Source organism: Primulina tabacum, chromosome 18 (genome assembly GCF_025594145.1).
Source record: "Primulina tabacum isolate GXHZ01 chromosome 18, ASM2559414v2, whole genome shotgun sequence".
Classification (NCBI taxonomy): Eukaryota; Viridiplantae; Streptophyta; class Magnoliopsida; order Lamiales; family Gesneriaceae; genus Primulina; species Primulina tabacum.
The window spans coordinates 25,218,367-25,234,357 of record NC_134567.1 but is presented as its reverse complement, the minus strand read 5'-3'; the positions used below and the strand labels follow the sequence as shown (position 1 = coordinate 25,234,357).

The 15,991-nt window shown below is 35.1% G+C and overlaps 2 protein-coding genes and 1 pseudogene across 2 annotated transcripts; all 3 read right to left on the bottom strand.

Moving 5' to 3' along the window:
- Nucleotides 1-3,736: 3,736 nt before the first annotated feature.
- On the bottom strand, nucleotides 3,737-5,859 carry LOC142533930 (putative inactive purple acid phosphatase 2; annotated as a pseudogene).
- A 555-nt stretch (nucleotides 5,860-6,414) lies between these two features.
- Nucleotides 6,415-8,707, bottom strand: LOC142533960 (putative SNAP25 homologous protein SNAP30). The gene is given in 6 exon segments (XM_075640892.1): nucleotides 6,415-6,774; nucleotides 6,776-6,847; nucleotides 6,982-7,109; nucleotides 7,227-7,320; nucleotides 7,394-7,865; nucleotides 8,448-8,707. Coding segments are annotated over 5 exon segments (840 nt in total). The 5' UTR covers nucleotides 7,811-7,865; nucleotides 8,448-8,707; the 3' UTR covers nucleotides 6,415-6,645.
- Nucleotides 8,708-11,294: 2,587 nt separating this feature from the next.
- LOC142533940 (uncharacterized) lies at nucleotides 11,295-14,206 on the bottom strand. The gene has a single exon (XM_075640872.1). The coding sequence runs from the start codon at nucleotides 13,225-13,227 to the stop codon at nucleotides 11,794-11,796; it is 1,434 nt and encodes a 477-aa protein (XP_075496987.1). The 5' UTR covers nucleotides 13,228-14,206; the 3' UTR covers nucleotides 11,295-11,793.
- Between the last annotated feature and the right edge of the window lie 1,785 nt (nucleotides 14,207-15,991).

The window sequence follows — 15,991 nt, the reverse complement described above, 5'->3', positions numbered from 1 at the left end:
AAGGCTAAAAGTAATAATAAGTATCAACTTAGATAATTAAAACTTTGACTTGAAAACTTACAAGACTACGAATAGAAAATGGTTAAGCTACAAGACTAAAAACTTAATTTTCAGATTGAATTATCCATCTAATTCTTTTTGTGTTACATGGAAGATAACTTAAGTCGATAAAAAAAAAAACCGACCATTTTTTCAATTTTATGGGTAATAACTATATCTACAAAAAAATTATTTTTAATTACTGTGTAATATTTTTAAAATTTATCTCCTATTGGGTTCATTTTGTGAGTGCTTTTGTATGTATATAACAATACACATATAAACCAAGAGAATAATTAAATGGATAGTACGTAATAAATGGTAGCTTCGATGCTACATGTGGGGCACTGGCCTCACATATTTTGGATGGACAAGATTCACACATATATGTGATTTTAAAAAAATTAGTGGATCCCATGTATGTGGCTAAATTTGAGCCCTTTATTCTATCATAGGGTAGTGCCCCTACATGTAGAATGAAATCAACCGTAATAAATGAGGTTTTCTATTTTAGATGTGTTCTTTCCTCCACTTGATATTGGATATACTTTATTATTTATGAATACATTTGAGAATTTCGTCAAGTGAATAAAACCATTAGATTGGGATGAACTCATCTAAATAGGTACAATACAATGGTTGACATGACGTCGGGAGAAGTTTTCCCCGTTACGTTACTTAAATTTTTATACATACACAGCAATGTGTATATAAATCTTATCGATATTCATAATAAAAATTAATACGCTTAGCATAAAGAGTAATATTTTTTCATGGATGACCCAAATAAGAGATTCGTCTCACAAAATACGACCCGTGATACTGTCCCACACCATTTTTATCGTAATTTAAAGTCTACCCCCTAATTTTCCAACAATCATACCCTAAAAAAGTAGTTGAACATAAATGTCAATGAATTAGAGTAGTAATAAATTGACAAGGGGTGTGTGATCATATTAATTGATACATCCAAAAAGGCACGTGAAAAGACCTTTGTGCCCTCATGGAATTTAGCATCACCACCAACAGCTCAAAAATCACGAGACTCCTGGGATTTTCTTGAACGTGTCCTCTCGTTTCTGAACTTGAACCCTTACACAAGAACTCATGCAGATTTTCTCCAAAGATTAATTGATTACATTACTAAAAAGGGAAAAAAAGTTTCACACTACAACATTTTGCTGCTTAATTCGACACTGTCGAGCCCTCGTAATCATTTATTTTAATTAGAAGTTGCAAACATTTTTGTGTACGTGAATCTTCAAACGAGCTTGAAATAGCCAGAATTTCTCATCTTTCTACATGTTATAAATAAAGGATCAAACAAGATAGAAACAAAAAGAAATCAACTAAAGGGACTGTTTTAGTTATACGCCTTGTTGCACGAAGGCCTGTTGCATGTACTCCATCTTTCAAATCGGTGGATTGTGTTTTTCCATTTTAAAAAGGAGAAGAAGAAGAAGTTCGAGAAATAATAATGGCAAAAATATAAAAGTCGATTGGGATTCTTGAAAAGTCTGAAAAAAATAAAGAGAGAATTATGATCATCAGAGGATTGTGATTCAGTTATGAAGAGGGTTTGGTCCAGAAGGGACTAATCTTTTCTCCACGCCGTACCTGGGATCGATCTCATGGCCATCACCGGGCAGCGGAGGCGGCGGCGGGAACGGTGGGCAGTGACAGATTAGTAGTTTCTGAACCTGAAAACAGACGGTAGGAATCAGTTGGCCTGTGGTAATAGGGTGGCAAGAATGGTGGCGCCGCCGTGCTTGCAGCTGTGCTTTGTGATGATTGGCTTGAGAATCTGAGGATTGAGTGGCTGATGTGATGATCAGGAGGGAAAAAAGTAAGATGGACGATACATGAATTCTGCCGAGAGCGCTCTTCATCATTGTGAAGGTGGTGAATTTTCTAGGAGAGGGAGGATTTTATGTTTGGTGTTTATTTATATATATAACATGTATATGTGGAGCTGTTGAATAAGATTTATTCAAAATTTTATGGTAACAAGATTGAATTAGGATACCTGTTTCAATACATGAAAGAGTTTGACTCGAGGGATCATCAGATGATTGAGATTTGTAACACTACTGATACAGAAAAAACATCACAAAAATTGTTGTCAGACAGTTACAAGTAAATTTTATGAGATATATATCTTATTTGAATTGATTATAATTTTTTTTATTTTTTATATAAAAAATGTTACTTATTATTATAAATATTGGTAGTGTTGGTATATCTCAAAAATAAAGATCCGTGCGATCGTATCACAAGAGATCTACTAATCAAACAGTAATAAATTGAGTAGATCTCTTGCGAGACGGTCTCACAAATCTTTATTTGTGAGACGGATCGATCCTACCGATATTCACAATAAAAGTAATACTCTTAGCATAAAAAATAATATTTTTTCATGGATGTCCAAATGAGATATTCATATCACAAAATACGACCCGTGAGACCGTTTCACGCAAATTTTTGCCTTAATAAATATAAGAAATTATGTAGTATTGTTACTTATTATATAGTATTTGTTGTATATGTTAACTATTGGTAAGACAATCTACGACTATTTTATTACTTGTATCAAAAAGTAATTGAAAATAAATTTCAAGTTTGTTAGGATAGTGGGTAAGGGGTGGTTGGGAGGGGATGATTATAAATTTAGAATTGACTTGTAATTAAGATTGAGAGGCAATAATTTAAGCTAAAGACTATTTCATTTGTCTAGGGATAGAAGTTCTATAAGGATGGCTACATATGTGTGTTTATGAGTTAATGAGATGCTAATTTAAGTGTATTATTCCAAAATTTACGCTCCATATTGGTCATTATTCATTTTTATACCCAAATAAAATAATCATTGATTACACGTATAAAAATAAACGTATATTTCGAGACATAGACTTAGATAATGTCTGGCTAGGTTGAATTCAACCGTATTCATAAATTAGTTAAAATGGTTCGTATCATTCTTTAATTTTAAAAATATAATAAATTAGAAAATTTAAAAATAGCAAAATATTATTATAATTAAATGCTTATTTTAATCAAATTATCGAAAAAAAATAATTGAATCTCTAGATTTGTTTTTTTCTATACAAAAAATATTCAACAACAAAATTTTTTATATACATGGTAGAGAAGTTAATTGTCTTTTACGACTAAATTTAAAAATTAAAGAATACGATCAAAGGAACAAGAAGTAAGATCACAATGATCCAAAAACAAAAAAAAGGCAATACGTCCAAATCCTTTATCTTGATCTTAGCATTTGCTTCATTTTTTCTAGAGTAGGTCTCTTGTTAGCCGGTCTCACGAATCTTTATCAGTGAGACGGATCAACCTTACCGATATTTACAATATACGACGTCTCACGAATCTTTATCAGTGAGACGGATCAACCTTACCAATATTTACAATATACGACTCGTGAGACCGTCTGACACAAGTTTTTGCTTTTTTCCTATCTTTCAAGATGACTTAATTATAATCAAATTATTGGAAGCTATTTTTGGTTGGCCCTTGCCTTTCTCTTATATGAAATTTTTTAGGGCAGAGCATTCAAGCTTTCTGTGCAGATAAATGTTTTTTATAAAAGAAAAAAAAAATTATTATGCTTCAAGTGTAGTAAAATCAACAGAGGAAACTCAAGATACGTTAAATTTATAGATAAAAATTTATAAAATCCCACCAAATGGCTTTCCAAGAGTCTTGTTTTGAATTTTTGATTGACAAAACATGCATGTTTACATATGTAACAAAATCAAGTAATCAACAATCCCATTCCCTATTGTTTTCTTTTTCAAAAAACTTTTCTTTCATACTTCCTCATTCTTCAAAGGACTCAAATTTTTGTCCACAAAACCTTGTCTTCCACCATATGACATTTTCCCAATCACAGAACCAGTTAGTACCAAAAATAGAATCCTCGAACTTAAATCCGCAAGCCATGAGAATGTGATGAACTCCCATCACCGTCAGTGCCACCAATCTTATCCACGTCAGCTGGTGGTGCAGCTATCTCCACCACGTCATGCACCTTTCCATCGTTGATTCCCCACATAGTAGAGTACAAGTTTCTCCCTCGTCACCACAAGCATAGTGTACCCATACTCACCACTTTGATACATAGATTGTATAGGTTGTGGAAAAACAGGGTCAGCAGGATGAACAACCCTTGTTTCCCACAATGGCTGTGAATCCTGCCTTGCCATCCCAATCACAACATGCACCGGAAACGCACCCTGTTCATCGTCCCTATTCTTGTCCAAGTCCCCACAAGAAAAAATTTTTTAGTGGACAAAACCTTTCATATCTGAGAACACGACCCCCATGGCACAAGACTAACCTTATTCTTCACCAAAAGTGGCTCCAGATGTTCGATCATCCTCTCCCTCAAACCTCTTCTCTGTTGTTATTAGCTGTTGTGTACATTGGCCTATGCCCTTGTACCACCACAAAAAGAGTCTTTCTCCTATATGTCGTCTCCAAATCATGTTTCAAGAACTCATATTGCTTATTCCCTGGTAAGAAGTCTCAGTAGATAGACACACGAAATGAACCACTCCCATGTCGAATGAATAATACAGATTTCGGGTATCTGGGGCCCTTGTTCCCGTTAGTTCATAACCATTTCCAGGCATGTTAAACCGAAGACTATAAGGCACTCCACATTCCCCTCCACAGTCTTTCTTGTATACCAAACGAGCCCATTCTGGTTTCCACGGCTGCAAATGCCAGTTCTATTTGTGATTGTCAATGCAAACGTGGCATGGGACTCTAGAGTCAATGGGCTCTATTTGAGTGAAGAAAGTGTCCCATAGCCAGGAATAGCCTCTGGCATAGCTGATATCTCCAATTTGTGAGATCGCCATTGGTTTATTACCAAAGGATTCAATGTCGCGTTTTATCCATCTGACTGTGGACAAGCTCTCTCCTTGTGTTCGATCAAAGGTTTTTATGGTGCCGCTGTTCCCATATCACCTAACGTGAAGGCTCCTGTTACATCCGGATCAAGATTTGGCGAAATGAAGCTGAAAATGTCGCCCCATCCGCCAGGATCACTTCCAACCTGTATTTTAGAACACAATAAACATGCCCATTGCATTCACGAATCATGATCTTTTTTTAAATGAATCAGCAATTACTTCGGGTAGCATAGAAATGTGGCAAACATTATAATAAAATAATTAACCTGATAATAGTATTTTTTCCCAATCTCCAAATTGATCATGACACCATCATGAATAAATCCAGGATCCCTCCATTCAACATTTTCATTTGCCGGAGAATCACGCATATCTTCCCTCTCATATCTCGAAACCCGTGTACCCACCCCAATCCCCTCCGGGTCAACCCACATCTCACAAAACTCTCTTCCCCATCATGGGTCACGGACTCACGAACATCACCCGCATTTCCCCATCCTTACCCGTCAAGGCCAAATGCACCTGCTCAGGGCCCTTACCCGGCTCGAACTGGATCTCCTCGGACACTGCTTGCAGCTTCTTCGTCCCTGGCAATGGGTTGTGATCGTTGTCCAATCGGGCGGGGTCGACTTCCGACTCGGTCCAGTGGAGGATCCGGAACTGGTACTTATATCGGAGGTTGACAACGGGGAAGGCAAGCAAACCCGACCCGGATTCCCATCCCATGGAGGTGGATAAAAATACATAACCAATGAAGTTTCCTTGGGAGGAGCTGGAAGAGGAGTAGATCCCGGGCCAATCAAGCTTGGAAGGCGATTCCATACCGGACCAACGGATCATTATCTGGTCACCGAAACTTGGATAACGTCTTATCACTGACGGAGATTGAAACCAAACCGTGGCATACGCAAAGGAGAAGGCAGAAGAAATACACGAGAGGAAGGGAGTTGATTTTTATTTTTTTACCGAGTTAATTCTGTTTATATTAATAATAAAATATAATATTTTTATATAAAAAATAACATATATATATATATATATATATATTATGAAAAACTCAAATAAAAATTCTGTTTATATTTATAATAAAATATAGAGTAGATCTTTTGTGAGCATGAATCTTTATTTGTGAGACGGATCAACCCCACTGATATTCTCAATAAAAAGTAATAATTTTTCATGAATGACTCAAATAAGAGATTCGTTTCACAAAATATGACTCGTGAGACCGTCTCACACTAGTTTTTGCTTAAAATATAATATTTTTAACATAAGAAACTGAAATGAAATAATCACAGTGACTTTTTGGTAGATATTTTATAATAAAAATAAATCTCAATGTCACAGTCTTTCCAGCAAGATGCGATTTTCACAAGATTAGTGCTTTATACGCATGGGATTACAAACTTGGGCAGACACTAGCCTGTTTGCAAGATTTTGACATACTTTGTCTTCAATAAAGCTATTATTTATTGATGGTATAGCATAGCTCATAGAAAAACATTTTTACAATTAATAAAAGAATCAAGCATATCGATCGAGAGATAATTGACTGAGTACCGAAATCTAAAGGGAAACAGACAGTAGTACCTCAGCTATACCTTCAAAAACACAAAAATAAGAAAAAGGAAACAGGTAGCCAAAAAACAAGTGTTGTATGTTTGTGTTTATTTCAACACTTGCCAATCAAACGTCGTGTGCGTTGATTGGCACCTTTCACTCTAGAATTGAGTTCATCAACATCTTGTCCAAGGTGATCCAGAGCCTTGTTTTGCCTGTTCAGTTCGGTTCCCATGTCGACAGGCCATGCCTTTTAGTTCACCCAATATATTGCTAAGGTCTGAAAGTGCATCATCCTGTTTTTCTTTCTCCAACTGAAAACAAGACAATACAACAAACTATTTACTTGGCGAAAAGGAAGTCGCTAAAAACGGGATTCATGAAACTTGGAAATTGCCCATCGGCCAATGATGTATGTGTGTGCATAATTCGTGAAACAAAAATGCACCTCGACTTTCTGCAGGGCATTAGTTGGCTCCGGAGGAGGTGTACGCGAGCCACGTTTTTTGGGTGCCTGATCTAAGCCCAACTTTTCTCTTTGCTCTGGGGTACTTCTTTTTCCTGTATCATTATCATCTGTCGAAAACACAAACTCATCATCATTTTTTAAAGAAGTGATTGTAACTAGTCTACCGTTTGAGTTCAGATTAATGAATGAATCTATGAATAACAATTAAGGCAGATGGAAGAAACCTTTTGAAGTTAAAGGACCAGTGATCGCCCTTGTCTTCTTTGGCTTCCATGGCTTCGAAAACATGCCACCAAGATTATTCAACAATTTCTCTCCCTGGACAAACACATTTTTCATATGCTTAAGAAAACCTTAATACAAAGATTCGATAAGATCAAAGTTACCATACCCGGCTCAAATCTCGGTCCATATCCGCAGCCATCATGTGTGTCCTGTGAATTTGCTCGCCCTGCTGGTTCAGCATGTCCAGTGTCCTAGTAGCATCATGTCTCATATCCTCTGCAATCTTTAAGCAATTGTTCACCGAGTTTGTGGTCTCCTCAGCCTGGTTCACAGCGTAACCCTCCAATTCTTGAACCGACATTTTATCAAAGTCCTTTTGCTTACTTGCAGAAGGCGGCCGCCTCCCGAAAAAATCATCATCATCATCCAGTGTCGCAAGTATGGGCTCGGAAGATGTTCTTCTAGATGGTGTGATAGTGTTTTTTTTATCTGATTCGGTATCTGAATCAAAAGGATTGGTAGGATCTACTGATGTCTGTGTTGGGGGTTTGTTGTTGGCCGGCGATTTTCTGAAGCCAAACATTCTTACGAACTATTTATTAGCCCCAAATGTTTGGACAACTTCAAAACTTGGCTTCCTACAGACAAAAGATTTTCAGGACCATAGGCCAACAGTGTAAATGAACTTCAAGAAACAGTCTTGCAACAGGCTCATCACATAATTTACTATGCTTTACGACTTCAAAAAAAACAGAGAAATTTTTTGAAATTCACACAGAAAAATGGCACATTACACCAATGTTCGTGGTCACAATTTGCACGAAGAAAGAAAACAAATTTGTGACCCCTTCAAACATAATCAATAGATCATAAAGACGCCAACCCTCCAAATTTGACGCATGGTATTTTTCGATTCAATAATTAATAACTCACGATATGAACAAATTAAGACAAAAATTAAAGGAAGAAACACAAAAAAAATATCGGGGGCACGATAGCATTAAATTCCCTCTTTGCATAAATCATGTCCTCTACTAACTGCACAGGATCTAAAGATCCTCAAGCAATTAATCCCTGAACAAGAATCGGATTTCAAGAAAATTTTAACAGAATCTGATCGTCACTGTATTGAAAGAAATGCGTGTCTGCTACCCGAAACGATAAGACAAAACATGGAAATAGAATACAAAAATTAAGTAAACTCTAACAGAGAAACCTACCTGATTGATGAATTCACAACAAAAGGGCCTTGATGAATTCAAATAATATTTGGCTGGGAAGAAGAAACTTTACTTTTTAACATGGAATTTTTTCTAGAAATGCAGGAGAGAGGGAAAGAAAGAAAATGAAGGCAGGAATTCCTCTTCCAAACGGAAATGGTTTCCAAAAAATCAAAGATAAAAGATTGTGAGATTGGTTGGGATTTGTTCGTGGAAAAGGTATAGAAAAATCAGAGGCGCGGCGGATAATGAGGCGGAGTCATTTTTTGACCGTTGAGCTTCATATCCTTTGTTTTATATAACTATTAGTCAAAGTTCATTTCCCAAAATAATTAATTTTGGTATACTGGTGAATTTTTGTTACAATTTCCACAATTTTAATTTCAATTTTCAAAATTAATCTCATAAAAAAATTGGAAAATTGATAAATTTTCATTTTAAAATTAAAACAATTAACCTCATGTTTTTACCAATATAAAAATCTCACACGCATACATGTGCTTAAAGGTGCACACGATCCGAGTCCGAGTTCGAGTTCGAGTTCGAATATCACATTATCCGAGCTCGATTCAATTTTAATTTTGTAGGGTCGAACTCGATCGAATATTAAATTTTAAAGCTTAAGCTCGACTCATAAAAATATCGAGTTGTTTGCCCTCGAAAATATTGGAAGTGCTAGTAGCAATATTTTATGGTTTAAATTTTATATTTACGTGAACAAAATATCCTATAAGTATATATCCTTTTAAGTAATAATAATAATAATAATAATATATTCACTCGATTAGCTCGCGAGTTACTTTAGTGGAAACAATTAAATCTCGAAGTCGACTTGAATGAATGATCAAGCTATTCCTAGTCGAACTCGACTGACCTCAATTAAATGAAACTTGAGTCGATTTTTGACTGAACTGTCTTGTCTTAAATGCATGCACCTTTATGCGTGTTTAAATCCACTGGTATTACTTTTAATCCAATTTATTCCATAAATCTCCATCATACCAAATGTCATGTTGTCGCATCGACCGATTAACAATCGTGTTGTCATGTCGTGAGCATTCTGCCTTCTATCCCAGTTCTTGCCGACTTTGGCTCATAAGCTCAAGTTTAGTGACATTTTTAAGTATCTATATTTATTGTGTTTCAATGCAATTTATTTCATTGTTTTTAACTAATTTATTTTATGATTTTTTAATTAAATATAAGCAACATTAAATTGAATATCACATTATAAAATTTGAATATATACTTATTTTACAATAATTTCAATCATCAAGATATTGCAATAGATGTAATAATGTGTTTTAAAAAAAGAAAGATATAGCACACAAATTGGAAGGAATTGGATAATTTGTTAAAAAAACTATAATGATTTGAATTACTCAATTGTTTCTTGGCAAAAACTTATGTGAGACGGTTTCACGGATCGTATTTTGTAAGATATATATCTCATTTGGGTCATGCATGAAAAAATATTATTTTTTATGCTGAGATTATTATTTTATTGTGAATATCGATAAGGTTGACTCGTCTCACATATAAAGATTCAAGAGACCGTCTCATGAGAAACCTACTCTTATTTCTTTTATTTAAAAAAAAAACGGATTTTTTTTTGTTTAAAATTCGATTTCTAAAAAATCGAATTGTGAAAACTTAGCGTTGGTGTGACGTTTTAGGACAACAAACTAATCAGACCAGTCGTTCGGTGTGGGCCCTTACCGATCGAACATATCAGATAAGTAATACCTGGCCCATTAACGGCCCAACTAATTTCGAAGGAGAATATGGATGAAACGACACAAATAGGTCTTCATGTAGGTTCCCTATTGTGGTCAAATTCACTAACCCCATATTTTTAGAGTTGCCGATGTATAATTCTTAGTTTAAAGATGATGTTTGTAGCAAATTCATTTAATATTTTGATAATTTGCAATCTCGATTTTATTTTAGAATATTTTAAAATTTAAAATCGTCTCACGAGTCAATTTTGTGATACGAATCTTCAACTCAATCAGATCATGACAATCTTTTAACATCTAATTAATTGGCCAAACCACGACAATTAGTGGGAGGTTTTGGCCTTTCTACTCACCATCAAATGTCCAAGTTTATAAGCCATCAGCCATTTGACTTTAGTGGCATGTCACTCTCCGCCATAATTCGTACTACTAATTCTCCGATTCTAGCTATCCTAATGAATTCTTTCGAATCTCGAGTTCGAGACCTTGTCCCATCTCCGTCCTAAAACTAAACACCCAAATATCCAACTTTATACACAAAGTCTTGCATCAAAGTTTCTGACATAATAAAAAAAAATTCGAAGCAACGAGTAAGTGATTGTTCGTTCGAAATATTCCTACCCGAAAGACATCAATCAGCTAAATCAAATTGGATTAAATTATTGTTTTCCAATAACAAAATTGTTGGTTATCATCGTTATCTTTTCCCTCCAAGAGATTGTCCTCTTGCGCATATGGAGAAGTGCTTGCTGACCAGACGCCAGTGGCTTTAATAGCAAGAAGACAGATTATGATGCAAGAGTTGTGTGGGGGTGACAAATAAGTGTGTGTTTTTTTAATATCGAGATAAAATTATATGCACTTCAAATGTAAAAATAGCAAACTTGTAGTGGACCATTTCTAATGAATACATTTTCTTGAAATTTCATCATATTCCCGAATGTATAGTGTACAAAAGATTTAACTTTTTCCCATGTTGGTGACTTCTATTCCAATGCAAGCAAGCAAATCAAAGACAAAACTAAACTTCCTTACCAAACGCTTTGAGGTTCACCTTTTTGTTGTCTCCTCCAATTGAATGTTTACTTAAGGTTTCACTGTTCTACTGTGAAGAAAATGATAAAAGGACAATCATAATAGTTCCTTAGCTAAATACAAACAAGCCAAGATAACAAACAAAATGTGGCTGAGGGAAACAAAGAAGGTTTGGTTAAGCTCGATAATTTGAAAATTATAATAAAGATTGAGACTTGTTCAGCATCTTCAAATAGAATAAAGGAGAGAATATATTAAGAAATACCATGAAATACTTCCATATAAGGTAGTCTGAGCTGCTAATCTGAAACTGTGAACTGGCTTAACTAGCAAATAATATTTTCAGGTGTCGATTCAATACTTGAAATGAAAGAAAGTGAACTTAAAAGGAGTCTAAAATGCTGGTGTATGCTCTTGAAGCATTATGCCAAAAATGACATGAAATGATTAAACATGAAGTGAAACAGGTCAAGTGCATTCTGAATACCATTCTTGATCTTTGCAAAAGCTTCTTTATACACTAAAATCAACTGAATTTTGACTTGTTGCCTTGTTTATCTTCAAACTACCACTTAAAAGAACTGGCCTCGTCCATCATCTTCATCTTCCTCGGGAGCAGGAAGATTAAGATCGAGCAAATTGTGAAGCTCGGTCTTCATTCTTCGACTCTGATTCTGAGTTTCATCGTTGGAGACAATAAAATGTGACCTCTTGTGGCCGCCTAGAGCTTGACCATTTTTAAAAACTCTGTCGCAGAAAGGGCAAACATGCCCTTTGTTCATTTTAGGCTTAATCTTTAGCTGAGATGAACTCTTAGCACTTGGTTTTTTGTTACCAGTTGTCTGGATGTCGGTAAGATCATGTTGAATATTTTCACCACTTTCGTATCTTGATTCGTAGTACGCGTTGCTCCTCTTGTGGCATGGTCTGTGCCCTCCAAGAGCCTGATATGACTTGAAGGTCTTTCTGCAGTTGAAACATTCATATTTACTTCTCTTATGAGAATTACTGCACTCCTCACCCTCTATATGGCTGTTCTTCATCGACCTGATGGTTTCGTTCCATGATTCCGGATCTTCATCACTATACTTTCTCTTTCTTGATTCAATCCTAGCAAATTTTGATGCTATTGCATAAGTACCATACTCATTTTCCTTGCTGAATCCATTTCTCAGTTCTGTTCTGAATTTCTTGATTCTATTCACGCTCCTCGCGAACCCAACACCATACTCCTCAACCCCTCTTCCAACTGATGCATCGGACTCAGCCTTAGCAAGTTCATCCAAGAAATACCCAGAATCCGAATTCTCCATTTTAGCAATTTCAACGTTCAAAGAAGCATCCTTCAACTTCCCATCCCCAATATTCTGCAATTGAGGAGTCTCCTCACCAATGCAAACGCCATTTATGCTTTCCTTTTTACCGAATCTCATGTCAATTGAAGAAGACTTTGTCTCAAGAACAACAGAATTGTTATCAGAAGATTCGACAACCGAATTGACACCACCCTTATTCCCAGAATCCTTCGACAACAACATTAAACACATAGCTACTTCCTCTTGATCTTTTCCATCAATCTCAGAAACAGATGAAGAACCATTGTTAGCTAATGAAAATGAAGGAGACTTAACATCAACCTTGTTGCACTTCTTACTCTTTGATGATCTAGTTCTTAGCCTAAAATCATGGCCTTCTTCGGTATCCGAGTAACTATCAAACACTATCTTCTGATTCTCACTAGTCCAAGAATGATCATCCTTCAAACCTCTATCCTTCTCAGAGTGGCAAGCCATGTGACCACACAATGCTTTCATTGATTGAAATCCTTTACCACATTGCTTGCAAACTCTCTCTTGTGACAGAGGAAAAGTTGAATCCACGGCCCTCCAAGTTTTCCGCGGATTTTCTCTTAACCCGTAACTAGACTGCCCATTTCCAAATTCAGGCAAACTTAGATTCTGACATGATATGCTGCATCCCCGTAATGTTAACCTCAGATTTTTCATCGAAATGAGACGAATTTGCTATTACATGAGACCTCATATGACCGCCCAGTGACTTCCCACATGGATACCTCCTGTTGCACGACTTACAAACAAACCTCAAATCTTGATCCTCCTCCATCATATAATTTGATTCGCACACAAAAACAAGAAAAACCCAACACAAAAATCAAATCAGAAAACAGATACCTGAATCAACATACTAAACCAAGTAACGAACCTGCATTTCTTGATCTACCACAGCCCTAACACTTCAACAAACAGAGTAACCAGAAAAGAACACACCCCGGATCCGAAAAGCAGCACAAAAAGCACCAAAGCGAAGTCGGAAAGGCTCAAATCTGAACTACGAAGTGGGGCACAGATCACAAAGAGTATACTGAAGAATCAAACTTTTTCAGATGTGACAGTTTTTAAGGAAGTAAAAATCACGACCCAACACGCAAAGAAAACAATCTTGAATACCACATCCACGTAATCTCCCACAAAATACAGAAGAAAATAAAAAGAAAGAAAGTCATGCTTATTAATGTTCCAAGATTTCCAAGATTTTAATGTGGAAAAAATCAAACTTTTGAACAGATGACCTCGCTAATGATGGCCTTGGAACCAGCCTTAACCTATCAAGATAAAAGAACTAAAACAGAAAACAAGGACTCTTTCTTCCCAATTTTTCTCTCCCGCATATACATACACGCACTCTCTCTCCATACACCTATTTCTTGTTTGTGGGTGTCAGCAGGAGGAGAATTCCATGCATGGAGGCAAAATGTGTGTGAGAAAAATAGATTAGAATTAAAAGAGGGCCGGCACGTGTTCTTCTTGGAGGAGAGCTCGTTAATGCAATATCCGACGGCCAAGATCTGCTGGATTGATAGCTCCTCCGCAAACGCCAAATCGAAAAGGATTTTGCAAAAATATGCAACTTCCAAAGTCTTATGAACTAATTAATGGCTTGGTTTGTATTTGTTCAAACGTCCACACCAAACCAAAAGGGACCTAATTCTCAGCTGTTACATGTGTTGTCCACTCCAGGTGCCAATTTTTAGTTTGGGCACTCTAAAGTCTAAACCGAACCAAATCCCATGGTTTTTATTCGGTTTTTAGTCCTGAACTGGTTTTTAAAATCAATAAAAACCGAAGTTCGGTTCTGTTCAAGGTTCGCATTAATCTCTCTTACCTAAATCGAAATGTATAAGAATAACATGTTGAAAATTTTCCTGCCTCCCTTAGACTCGTTACCTTGTTCGACTGAACTCGTTGGCTTCGTGTTTATCTTCATGTTTGGTTTATAATGTTGTAATTGTGTTTTTAAATTCTTTAATCTTTGCTTGTATATATTAATTATTTTTTAAAAAAACCAACCAACCATGCATTTTATGTGTTATTTTTAGTTATAGAACGTCTGTCCTCTTCTGTAATTTACCATAATTATACTGATCATAACTCATAGTTACATTTTCCAAGCCAAATGATCTCATTGTTGCTAATTACCATGGGTATTTGAAGAAATATTTTTTAAATAAATGTTTGCTTTTAAAATTGTTTTATGTAGTCAAAATGGATAGAAATACGCAGATGACTCATATTTTATCTGTCATCGATGTCACAAGTTTGAATTAGAGATTTTGGGTCGACGTTTAATTACATCAAATCCTCTTATACTAATCTCATTCATTGTGCATGTACAAGTATAATTTATTTTAAAAGTCTAGTTAATTTTTATATCAAACTGAAATAATTACATTGAAAATATTAGTGATTATTTTTATTAGATTTTATTAATTGATTATTGAATTTTAATATATATATATATAATATATCATGTAAATTTTGATATATGTAAAGGTGAATCTGGAGAAATAAATGTCATTTGAAATTGATGAAGTCGAGGAAGTCAAATATTATCCTTAACAGAATGTGAAAGGTTGATTCCAAAGAATTGTTAAATTTTTGGATTTGGATATGATATTAGTTATGATTATTTACATCTAACTATATATATTCTCGAATGTACTTAGCTTAATAATAATGAGTAAAAAGACAATAAAAAAAAAGTCTCTTGTGAGACGGTCTCACGAATCTTTATACGTGGACGGGTCAACCCTATCGATATTCACAATAAAAATAATACTCTTAGAATAAAAAAATAATACTTTTTCATGGATGACCCAAATAAGATATTTGTCTCATAAAATACGACTCGTAAGACCGTCTCACACAAGTTTTTGCCAGTCATATCTTTTTATGTATAAAATATTATAATAACCAGTGAAACTACTAATTTTACAAGGCCATCATTTTATGTTATTTGTTTCATTATTTATTTGTTGAGTACTCTCTTTCTTCATTCATACTTTCACTTATTATTTTTATTGACATATAAAGGAAACCAAACCATAGAGAAAACGCCAAAGCTATAATCAAATTATAATTTCCATTTTTTCCACGTTCCTGGAAATATTGTGATCGTCTCATTGTGTTTTTAAGGGGAAAAGATTTCCTTTTGATGGCGGAAATTGATTGCTTTATAAAGGAGATTACATAAAATCTTTAGCAGATCTACTGCCATAAATTTAGTCACTAGAGATTTTTTTTATATAAAAATGTTCTAGACCAATTAATAACTGAAAATCGAAGAAACTATCCTAATTTACTAATTATTTTTAGAGTATGTCTTCTGTGAACGGTTTCACGAATCTTTATTTGTGAGATGGATCAACCCTATCGATATTCACGATAAAAAGTAATACTCTTAGTATAAAAA

Excerpts from the sequence above, each read along its gene's own strand:
- LOC142533940 (XM_075640872.1), bottom strand. The coding sequence starts at position 13,227 with ATGAAAAATCTGAGGTTAACATTACGGGGATGCAGCATATCATGTCAG.